The sequence below is a fragment of the Canis aureus genome, chromosome 21 (genome assembly GCF_053574225.1).
Source record: "Canis aureus isolate CA01 chromosome 21, VMU_Caureus_v.1.0, whole genome shotgun sequence".
NCBI classification, from domain to species: Eukaryota; Metazoa; Chordata; class Mammalia; order Carnivora; family Canidae; genus Canis; species Canis aureus.
In genome coordinates this window covers 2,325,150-2,337,314 of record NC_135631.1, presented here as the reverse complement: position 1 = coordinate 2,337,314, position 12,165 = coordinate 2,325,150, and the positions used below count along the sequence as shown (strand labels likewise).

The window sequence follows — 12,165 nt, the reverse complement described above, 5'->3', positions numbered from 1 at the left end:
ACAATAAAATAAGTAAGTCCTGGAAATGTGACTTACGGCATGGAGATTCTGGTTAATAATACTGTATTGCATATTTGAAAATTCCTGAGGATAGATATTAACAGTTCACCTCACAAGAAAAGAAACTTCTGTAACTGTGTTTGGTGACAGATGTTAATGAGACTTATCATGGTGATCATTTCACAATACATACAAATAGCAAATCATTATGCTATACACCTGAAACTAATATAATGCTATATGTTAATTGCCCCTCAATTAAAAATAAATATAAGTACATTTTTAAAAGAAAAAAATTTTTAAGAAACTTCAGAAGTCACTGTACAATTTTGCATACCACCTCACACCAGTGAGAATGGGGAAAATTAACAAGGCAGGAAACAACAAATGTTGGAGAGGATGCGGAGAAAAGGGAACCCTCTTGCATACCTACCAGCAATGAATGAGAATTCCTGTTGTTCCACATTTCCACTGGCATTTATGTTGACAGTGCTTTAGTTTTTTGCATTTTAATAGGTGTGTAGTGGTATCACATTGTTGTTTTAATTTGCAATTCCCTAATACCATATATATGTATGTTTATTTGCTATCTGTATAACTTCTTTGGTGTCTATTTAAGTCTTTTGCTCATTTTTTAATCGGGTTGTTTGTTTTCTTACTGTTGATTTTTAAAGATTTTATTTTATGCAACCCTTTTTGCAAGTATATATATATTTTTTCCTGGTGTGTGACTTGTCTTCTAATTCCCTTGATTTTGTTCCTTTTTCATTGCAGTATAATATGGAAATTTAATTAGCCATTTCACCATATTTAACTAATGCCATTTCCACTGGCATTAGTTACATTCACAATGCTGTGTAACCATCATCACTATCCACTGCCAAAACTTCAAAATCCTCAACAGAAATTGTGTGTCCATTAGGCAATAATGTTCCAGTCCTCTTTTCCCTACCCTCTGATATCTCTATCTTTTTCTCTATGAATCTGCCTATTCTAAATATTTCATATAAGTGAATATAATATTTGTCCTGTTTTATCTTAGTTCACTCTGCATAATGTTTTCATGGTTCATCCATATCTGTAAATATCTGTTTGAGTTTCTTTTTCAATTCTTTTAGTTTTATACCTAGCAATGGAATTGTTAGGCCAAATGGTTTCTCTGCACTTAATTTTTTGAAGAATTTCCAAAATATTTTTCATAGTGGTGGCACCATCTTATCTTCCTGTCAGCAGACTTCAAATTTCTCTACACCCCTGTGAATGCATGTTATTTCCCATCTTGTTTTGTTGTATTATAGCCACTCTAGTAGGTATGAAGTGGTATTTCACTGTGGCTTTGACTTACATTGTTTTCAATATCATGATGTTGAGCATTTTTTTCACGTGCTTATGTACCATTTGTATGCCTTTTTTATTTTTTTATTTTTATTTTTTTAATAAGTTTATTTTTTATTGGTGTTCAATTTACCAACATACAGACTAACACCCAGTGCTCATCCCGTCAAGTGCCCCCCTCAGTGCCCGTCACCCATTCACCCCCACCCCCCCTCCTCCCCTTCCACCACCCCTAGTTCGTTTCCCAGAGTTAGGAGTCTTTATGTTCTGTCTCCCTTTCTGATATTTCCCACACATTTCTTCTCCCTTCCCTTCTATTCCCTTTCACTATTATTTATATTCCCCTAATGAATGAGAACATATAATGTTTGTCCTTCTCCGATTGACTTACTTCACTCAGCATAATACCCTCCAGTTCCATCCACGTTGAAGCAAATGGTGGGTATTTGTCATTTCTAATGGCTGAGTAATATTCCATTGTATGTGGTATATGTATACATAAACCACATCTTCTTTATCCACTCATATTTCGATGGACACCAAGTCTCCCTCCACAGTTTGGCTATTGTGGACATTGCTGCTATAAACATTGGGGTGCAGGTGTCCCAGTGTTTCATTGCATCTGTATCTTTGGGGTAAATCCCCAACAGTGCAATTGCTGGGTGGTAGGGCAGGTCTATTTTTAACTCTTTGAGGAACCTCCACACAGTTTTCCAGATTGGCAGAATTAATATTGTGAAAATGTCAATGTTACCCAGGGCAATTTACACGTTTAATGCAATCCCTATCAAAATACCATGGACTTTCTTCAGAGAGTTAGAACAAATTATTTTAAGATTTGTGTGGAATCAGAAAAGACCCTGAATAGCCAGGGGAATATTGAAAAAGAAAACCAGAGCCTGGGGAATCACATGCCAGATTTCAGGTTGTACTACAAAGCTGTGGTCATCAAGACAGTGTGGTACTGGCACAAAAACAGACACATAGATCAATGGAACAGAATAGAGAACCCAGAAGTGGACCCTGAACTTTATGGTCAACTAATATTCGATAAAGGAGGAAAGACTATCCATTGGAAGAAAGATAGTCTCTTCAATAAATGGTGCTGGGAAAATTGGACATCCACATGCAGAAAAATGAAACTAGACCACTCTCTTGCACCATACACAAAGATAAACTCAAAATGGATGAAAGATCTAAATGTGGGACAAGATTCCATCAAAATCCTAGAGGAGAACACAGGCAACACCCTTTTTGAACTCAGCCACAGTAACTTCTTGCAAGATACATCCACGAAGGCAAAAGAAACAAAACCAAAAATGAACTATTGGGACTTCATCAAGATAAGAAGCTTTTGCACAGCAAAGGATACAGTCAACAAAACTAAAAGACAACCTACAGAATGGGAGAAGATATTTGTATGTCTTTTTTAAAGAAATGTACATTGAAGTCCTTTGTTCATTTAAAAATTGGGGTTTCTTTTTTGTCTTTCTGTTGTTGAGAGTGGAAATTCTTTATATATTCTGAATATTAAGCCCATTTCATTGGTCTATTTGCCTATTTTTATGGCTTATATATAATTTACAAATATTTTCTCTCATTATATAGGTTATCATTTCACTTTCTTGATAAAGTGCTTTGATGTACAAAAGTTTTTAATTTTTTTTCAAAAGTTTTTAATTTTTGATGAAGACCAGTCCATCGATTTTTTTTTGTCACTCATGCTTTTGGTGACATATCAAAGAATTCATTGCCTAACCCAAAGTCATATAGATTCACCCTCGATTTTCTTTGAAGAGCTTTATGGTCTTAGCTCTTGTATTTAAGTAATCAATGTGGGACCCAGGAAATTTAACAAAAATCCCCTACCCTTGGACAAGCAGAGCATGACCAACTCCATTTTGTTCTACACCCGCCACCTCCTGTATCACCCCCACATGACCTGCTTAAGGTGCTTCCCCACCCTAGTCAAGCCGCTGGGCACACCCTAATAGGAAATCGGCTCATAACAATGTAACCCTGCCTTGTGCCCACCAAAACTGCGCGCCAATTCTGACCAAAGTAATAGGCCAGCTCAAACGGATACTATGGGGTAAGATGTAATTCAATTGGCCACCTGCGTGTGGACCAACATGACTGTGTAACTTTCTGCGTATCCCATGGGCCACTGGCCCCTATAAAGCTGCTACGCCTCTTAGTCTCGGGGTCCAAATCCATGCTCCACTGTGTCGGATATACTTGGACCCAAGCTCGAGGTTGTAATAAACCCTCGTGTGTTTGCATCGGTGTCGGCTCCTTGGCGGTTTGTTGGATTCGCAATCCTGGGCACAACAATTAATCCATGTGGTAATATTTACTATGGCTTTAGGTAAGGATCCAACTTTATTATTTTGCATGTGGATATCCAGTTGTCACAGCACCATTTGTTGAAGGGGCTATATTTTACCAACTGAATGATCTTGGCACCCTTTTCAAAAAATGAATCAGCCAGAGTTATATGGTTTTATTTTTTTTTCTGTAAGTGGGTGATTCTGTGTTATGGAACTGTTAGAAACAGACTCTGAACACTTTACAAGCTACATTTGTGGAGGCCGAGCAAAATTAAGGCCATCCCACCTAAAGTTTAGCATCAGTACAAGAACAGCCATCTTAGGCCCCTGGGAATAAGAGCTGAACTTTACGGGAAAAACTGCAGAATGTCCTCAATGTCCTCGACAGGGAATCCCATATCAGAAAGACAACAGCCCAAGCCAGTGGCGGAAAGTCCCATCTTAGAATGAGAACAGAGCTCAATGCCCTTGAAAGCCCCATATCAGAATGTAAACAGAACTTGAGAAATTCTTCCATCCCTTCTGAAAATCCCCTAGACCAGCCTATAAAAAACTCAGCTGTAACCCACTTTGGGTCCAAGTCCCTGCTCCGCTGTGTCGGGTGTACTTGGACGCAAGCTCGAGCTTGTAAATCAACCCTCGTGTGTTTGCATCGGTGTCAGCTCCTCGGTGGTTTCTCGGATTTGCAATCTTGGGCACAACACTTGGGGGCTCATCCCGGATCTGAGAGACCTCCAGGACCCTATCCGGAGGGTTTCATGCCCGGTGAGTGCACTCAACTTTTTCCACCTTTTGCGTGCATATTCTCTGAGAGCTCTAACCTGTAGGAATTCCAATCTGTATTAGGTCGGTATTGGCTTAGGCGGACGCGCTGGTGAGCGGTCGACCGGGGGTCTTGAGGAGACGTCCCTTGCCCCTGCCTGGAGGACGGGGTTCTCATCCTTAAGGAGGACGGGGTCCTCATCTGTATGGAGGACGGAGGTCTTCATCTGTATGGAGGACGCCGTCCTCATCTGTAAGGGGGACAGAGGTCCTCATCTGTATGGAGGACGGGGTCCTCATCTGTAAGGGGGGTGGAGGTCCTCATCTGTATGGAGAAGAGGGTCCTCATCTGTAAGGAGGACAGGGTCCTCATCTGTAAGGGGGACGGAGGTCCTCATCTGTATGGAGGAGAGGGTCCTCATCTGTATGGAGGACGGAGGTCTTCATCTGTATGGAGGACGGGGTCCTCATCTGTAAGGGGGACGGAGGTCCTCATCTGTATGGAGAAGAGGGTCCTCATCTGTAAGGAGGACGCGGGTCCTCATCTGTAAGGGGGACGGAGGTCCTCATCTGTATGGAGGACGGGGTCCTCATCTGTAAGGAGGACGGGGGTTCTCATCTGTATGGAGGACGGGGTCCTCATCTGTATGAAGGATGGGAGTCCTCATCTGTATGGAGGACAGGGTCCTCATCTGTATGAAGGATGGGGGTCCTCATCTGTATGGAGGACGGGGGTGCTCATCTGTATGGAGGACGCGGGTCCTCATCTGTATGGAGGACGCGGGTCCTCATCTGTATGGAGGACAGGGTCCTCATCTGTAAGGAGGATGCAAGTCCTCATCTGTATGGAGGACGCGGTCCTCATCTGTAAGGGGGACGGAGGTCCTCATCTGTATGGAGGACGCGGGTCCTCATCTGTAAGGGGGACGGAGGTCCTCATCTGTATGGAGGACGTGGTCCTCATCTGTATGGAGGAGAGGGTCCTCATCTGTAAGGAGGACGGGGGTGCTCATCTGTATGGAGTACGGGGGTCCTCATCTGTAAGGAGGACGGGGGTCCTCATCTGTAAGGAGGGCCAGCTGCCAGCCCTTTGGATTACTTTCGTCTTGTCTCTGTGGCCGCACTGGAACGTTTGTCTGTTACTGTGTTCTTGTTACCTGTTTGCCCACTGATCTGTGTTGACTGTGCGCTGGTCTGTTTTACTGTGTTCTTGTTAACTGTGCATTTGACTGTGTTATTTGTTAACTGTCATAACTGTCTGTGCCTTGGTGTGGACGGGGGACATAATGGGGCAGACGCAAACCACACCCTTGTCTTTTATGCTCTCCCACTTCTCGGATGTTAGGGAAAGAGCTCGTATTCTGAGCATAGACATACGGAGAGAGAGATTCCAAATTTATTGCATATCAGAATGGCCAACCTTTGACATGGGATGGCCCCGAGAAGGAACTTTTCACCTACCTATTATCTTACAGGTTAAGGCCGTGATCTTCAGGGACAAACCGGATGGCCACCCTGACCAGGTGCCCTACATCCTGGTCTGGCAGGACATGATAGAGAATTCCCCTCCTTGGCTAAAACCATTTTTACTCCCCAAAACGCACAACTCGGCTGAAGGTAAGGAGAGACTCTGGGTCCACCGCCAGACTCTAGGGGCAAGTCTCCAGGTTGCCGCGCAAGCCTACCAATCTGGCCAAGGTATGGTTATGTAAGACAGGGTAAGGACGAGAGTCCCACAGCCTTCTTAGAGAGAATACTAGGAGAGAAGAGCTTGCAGGACTTATAGTAGCAGAAAGAGTCAATAATAATAAAGTCCGGAAGAGCAACAAACCAAACTAAGTGACCAGCAGACCTGAAACCTAGCCAAGATCCTGCTGGCCACAACCATGAACGACCCACAGGAAAGGCGGAGGCACCTCAAGAAGCTGGCTTCAGGGACAGGTAAGGAAGATGGCCCTGGTCCCTGTCGGGAGCGCCCTAAGCAGAACAAAAACCAATGTGCTTACTACAAAGAAGAGGGCCACTGGGTGAAAGACTGTCTTAACAAAAGACCTAAGGCCCCTGCCAAGATCTAGGAGATGGAGGACCTGGACGACTAGGGGAGCCGGGGTTCGGCACCCCTCCCCAAGCCCAGGGTAACTCTCAGAGTGGAGGGGCAACTTGTTGAATTCCTAGTGGACACTGGGGCACAACATTCGGTTTTATTACAACCCCAAGGGAAATTGGCAAACTTCATGGTGGGTGCAAGGGGCCACGGGCACCAAACAGTACTCATGGACTACCCAAAGAACTGTGGACTCGGCATGGGCTGGGTATCCCATTCCTTCATGGTCAGGTCGGGATTTGCTCACCAAGATGGGGGTACAAATTTGTTTCCACCTGAAGGGGCAAAAATCCTAAACAAGGAGGGGCACCCTATTCAGGTGCTTCTCCTGAGTTTAGAAGACGGATATTGTCTCCACCAAACGCCCTCAGCCCCAATGACTGACATTGACCGTTGGCTGCGGGAATTTCCCCAAGCATGGGCAGAAACTGGGGGAATTGGGCTGGCCCAGCATCGACCGGCCATATACATAGAACTAAAGCGGGGGCAGACCCTGTCAGGGTCCGCCAATACCCCATGCTTCTTGCAGCGTGTAGGGGAATCACACCCCACATACGGCAACTACTGGACTCGGGCATATTGAAGCCTTGCCAATCGGCATGGAACACTCCCTTGCTGCCGGTTCGGAAACCACACTCTAACAGTTACTTGGGTGACGTCCGTTCCCAGCACCTTCATTTGATATCCTGTTGGCGGAGGAGGAACAGGACACATGGCCTGCGAAGCACCAGGGACTTGCTACAAACCATAGTGGCTCTAGGATATTGGGCCTCAGCTAAAAAAGCCCAGATCTGCAGAGCAGAGGACAGCACAGACGGTGACCAAGAAACTGCTGGAAGACATCTCACTGAGGTATGGTTTTCCTGTTAAGACTGGATCAGACAACGGCCCAGGATTCGTCTCTAAGGTAACACAGGGAGTGGCACTAGTACTTGGGGCAGATTGGAAATTACATTGTGCACATAGGCCCCAGAGCTCAGGACAGATAGAGAGGATGAGCAGAACATTAGAGGAGACCTTAACTAAATCAGCCCTGGAGACTGGCGGGGACTGGGTGACTCTCCTCCCCTTCGCCCTATATAGGGTGAGGAACTCCCCATATAAGATGGGACTGACTCCCTATGAGGCCATGTTCGATATTCCTCCACCTGTTATCCCCAGTTTAGCAGCAGGTTTCCAAGGTGAACAGCCTCTGGCATGTTGGAACCGATCGAAAGGGAGTCGGGTTCAGATCCCCGAATCCGGAGTGGCGGAGATGGGCGCCGAGGCGTCCAGGGGGGTAACGCAACCGATCTGGAGAAGCAGGCGGGAGCCCCGGGGAGAGCTCTCTTTCCTTTGTGAAGGGCAGGGCGCCCGGGAATGGGCTCGCCCCGAGAGAGGGGCCCGTGCCTTGGAAGCGTCGCGGTTCCGGCGGCGTCGGTGTGGCCTAAGCTGGGGGCCCTCTACGAGACTGGGCCACCCCCGGGCCCCCATCGATACCAGCCAGGTGACTGGGTGTACATGCAGAGACACCGACACCAGACACTTCAACCTCGCTGGAAGGGACCCTACCTCGTGATCCTGACCGCTCCCACCGCTCTCAAGGTCGCAGGATTACTCCCTGGGTCCACTACACCCACACCGGGCCAGCTGCAAGGACTTTGTTAAGACTGTGCCGTTCTCACTTACCCCACTAATGTTGTTTATGCTCTGTCCTCTTCATGCCAGAACCAATCCCCATGAGCCATTTAAAAATGTGCACCCAATTCAGCCTTGCTTTTAAAGTCTTTTAAGGTTTAAAAAGATAGGAGCATCTTAACTGTAGAGAGGCTTTTGCAAGCGGGGGGGGGGGGGGGTTATGTGTTGCCCCAAATGAGGAGTGTTGCTTCTTTACTGACCACTCAGGAATAGTCCGGGAATCTATGGCAAAAGTCAGAAAAGGTTTGGCTAGACGTAAACGGGAACGAAAACAGCAACAAGGTTGGTTTGAATCATGATTTAATCATTCCCACTGGCTCACTCTGAGGCCAACCTAGACCCATGATTGGGTCCTTCCTTAGGTTCCTCTGAGAGGGGGAAATGGGGAGGCCGAGGAAAATTAAGGCCATCCCACCTAAAGTTTAGCATCAGCACAAGTACAGCCATCTTAGGCCCCTGGGAATAAGAGCTGAACTTTACGGGAAAAACTGCAGAATGTCCTCCATGTCCTCAGCAGGGAATCCCATATCAGAAAGACAACAGAGCCCGCGGTAGAAAGTCCCATCTTAGAATGAGAACAGAGCTCAATGCCCTTGAAAGCCCCATATCAGAATGTAAACAGAACTTGAGAAATTCTTCCATCCCTTCTGAAAATCCCCTAGACCAGCCTATAAAAAACCCTGCTGTAACCCACCTCGGGGTCCAAGTCCCTGCTCCGCTGTGTCGGGTGCACTTGGACACAAGCTCCAGCTTGTAAATAAACCCTCGTGTGTTTGCATCGGTGTCGGCTCCTCGGTGGTTTCTCGGATTCGCAATCTTGGGCACAACACATTTACCATCATACCTTTAGAGTTCACATTTTTGAGCTGATATAACAGATGACATTGTGCTGGTAGGCGATAAGGGGAGCCTTATTTCCCATAACCCTCAGAGGAGACATGTTTGGTGCTGGCAATTGGCTGTCTAATTCAGAAATGGTATCGCCAGGCATAGGATACTCCAATTTCTAACATCACAAGTGGTGACAGTAGTTGTCATTAGATTAATTGCGTGGTTGAAAAGATACTTTTAAAGCGCCGTTTTTGCAAAAACAAAAATCAAGGTCACTGGAAAAAGTTTTTTCTCTACATCATCAAGACACTTTGCTACGGACACCACAAGTTTAATAGGAATGCCTACCCATCACACTTGGGAAACGGGACATGATGACTAATCTCTGGAAATACATAAGCATTCAGCTCACAGGGTCCAGGAGGGACTGAACACTCGGTTCTCTGGCCAAAGTCGGCAACACTGTTTTCTGTATCTGTGTCTTCAAATTTTTAATTTGTTAGTTCAACAAAATACCCCAGTGATCCAGAGACACTCACCTGTCTGATAAATGGCCAAATATGATGCCTCCCACCAGCGTTCCAGTCATGAATAAGAATTTGGCCATTGATTTCAGTGACTGAGATTCACATACCAGGTCCCACTGGAAGAGAAGGAAACCAGCAAAGGAGCGCTGCTTAGCAGCTTACAGCCCCTCAGTGGAAACCTGATTGAAACAGCTTAAATGGCTTACAAGTTTCTTTATACCAGGCTCCCTTCTTCTTCTCTAACTTCCTTTTTAAATTTTTTAAATTTATTTTTATTTTTTGCATTAGCTGACTTTATCATTCAGGTATCAGCTTAAGTACAAATCTCAAGGAGGGGCACCTGGGTGGCTCAGTTTTTGAGCATCTGCCTTTGGCTCAGGGAGTGATCCCGCAGTCCTGGGATCAAATCCCACATCAGGATCCCCACAGGGAGCCTGCTTCTCCCTCTGCCTATGTCTCTGCCTCTCTTGTTGTATCTCTCATGAATAAATAAAATCTTTAAAAAGCAAACAAATTCCTTTAGGAGGACTCATTTAAGCCTGTAGGCTATATTAATGGCTTGTTTTATTTCATATGAAGTGATTCTCAACCTTGGCCACAGAATGCAATCATTTGAGAAACTTTAAACATTTACCGCAGATCTCCTATGGCTGCTCAGGGAGCACAGTCTGTGCTTGGAAGTTTTGATCAATATCCCAGATGTTTCTAATTTGCAAGTGTAACATTTTTAATGCATTATGTAAGTCACCTGCTTAAAATTTGGTCTTCTAAGAATAAAAGCCATGTAATTGCAAGGTCACAAGTACCTTTTAGTTCATTAGACTCATTAAATATGTAGATTAGTGGTATTTAATAAAGACATAACAAATGTTTGCTTAAATAATGAAGAATGAACACCTATATAGTGATTAAAGGCTTGAAGCAAGCTCATTATTTGTACTGCCTCTAAACACCCAGACTGTGCTCACAAGAGGTAAACGGAAGCTCTTACCTTAGTCACGATGGTGGAGGGAAAGGAGCTTTGGTCATACACCCAGCCATCCACACAGGGCTCTATGTCCCGCTCACTCATGTTGAAGAAGGTCCCATTCAGGGGAAGGAGCTGCCACTGGGGATGGATGAAGCGACGACATTTCTCTGGCCTCAAGTTTGAGTCCAGTGGGATGGAGATTCTCAGGAGGGCATCTTGGCTGAGAATCCCAGTGCCGTTAGCAGAGACAGTGTCATTGTCGAGGACGTGGACCCAGCAACGGTGACCAGGGCTAGCTGCAGTGAAGTTCTCTAATAGAATATGAGGGTACACTACGAGGTTGGAGATACAAAGGAAAACCATCTGAAGGATCTGGAATCTTCCCAGGGCTCCAACTTGATCCAGGAGGTCCTGAAAGGCCATCAAGGCTGAACAAGTGATCCCTGGTGGAAAGCAAAATGATTTTATTTAGAAAAGTTCAAAGGGAGAAAGGTCTCCATTCACTATGTCACTCCAAGTGTGTGTTGATCCTAACCCCACCTTTGCCTCAATGGGTCCCACCTCAGCTCTGCAGCAGGGTTACGGAAGCTGTTTCTCCAAATTGTTTGAGGATCAGGTGAGTATTCGTTTACTTTAAAGTCACAGAGGAGTATTTTGCTGAGATGCTTCCAGCAGTTGACAACCAGCACTATTTAAAGGTGTACTTTGTGAAAATTCTTATCGTCAGCAGTGCCCTGCAGTGGCACTGGACTTTGATCCCCACATCTGTAAATAAAATAAAATAAACCCACTACATGGAACACAGTTCTTTGCAAATTGTGTTGCTTGTAAGACTCAAAAGTGAACTGTTTTTGATTTTCCTGTGAAAAGTACAGAAGGTTAGTGCTAGGCTTGTTTAGTATTGATTTTTTTTTAAGATTTTATTTATTTATTCATGAGAGACACAGAGGCAGAGACATAGGGAGAGGTAGAAGCAGGCTCCCTGAGGGGAGCCTTATGCGAGACTCCACCTGAGCCAAAGGCAGACGCTCAACCACTGAGCCACCCAGGGGTCCTTAGTACTGAATTTTAGTTAAAAGAGTTAATGCAAATAACCCTGAGTAAACTAAAGCGAGTGAAATATGGTGTAATCCTTCCCTTGTGGAAAGTGACATTCTGCTCCACTTCAAATCAAACTGTGAATTCACACTAAAAATAAGTAACTTGAAATGCAGGCAGAGTAGGTAGTGACAAAGGGCAGAGGCTAAGCCAGTGATAAGCTCCTTAAGAGATTTACTTTCATAGGTTTATTGATTCCTTCAGACAACGTTGGTAAGAGCCTTTTCCATGCTAGGAATACAGCAATGGATAAGACCAAATCTTTCAGGGTCTTATCCTTCAGTGGGTGACAAATGAACATAAATAATGACACTCTGACATAAAACATATACATGACAAATGCACAATGTGCTAAAGAAGAATGGATGAGAAAATGTGGAAACAACCATGCTTATTTACCCAAGTAAGTTGAAAACTTATGTCCACTTAAAACCCTGCCCACAGATGTGCATAGCAGCTTTCTTCATCACGGCCAAAATCTGGTCGCAATGGACATTCCATGGGTGAATGGATAAATAAACTGTGATCCAT

At 44.9% G+C, this 12,165-nt stretch overlaps 1 protein-coding gene and 1 long non-coding RNA gene across 5 annotated transcripts in view; one reads left to right on the top strand and one right to left on the bottom strand.

The window, feature by feature from the left end:
- The window catches only part of LOC144292195 (organic anion transporter 7-like), a 46,172-nt gene extending 34,948 nt beyond the window's left edge, over positions 1–11,224 (bottom strand). The window contains exons 1-3 of one of the 4 annotated variants that reach the window (XM_077862082.1): positions 11,098–11,224; positions 10,558–10,979; positions 9,579–9,682 (exon numbers count right to left, since the gene is read on the bottom strand). In XM_077862082.1, coding sequence (XP_077718208.1) covers positions 9,579–9,682; positions 10,558–10,959 — 506 coding nt within the window. In that variant the 5' untranslated portion in view covers positions 10,960–10,979; positions 11,098–11,224. Of the gene's footprint in view, positions 1–9,578; positions 9,683–10,557 lie in introns of all 4 variants that reach the window. The other 3 variants (XM_077862080.1, XM_077862083.1, XM_077862081.1) reach the window with 3 other exon arrangements.
- On the top strand, positions 4,105–8,990 carry LOC144292197 (uncharacterized). The gene is made up of 2 exons (XR_013359670.1): positions 4,105–4,430; positions 5,903–8,990. It is a non-coding gene; the product is annotated as an uncharacterized LOC144292197 (long non-coding RNA).
- Positions 11,225–12,165: the final 941 nt, after the last annotated feature.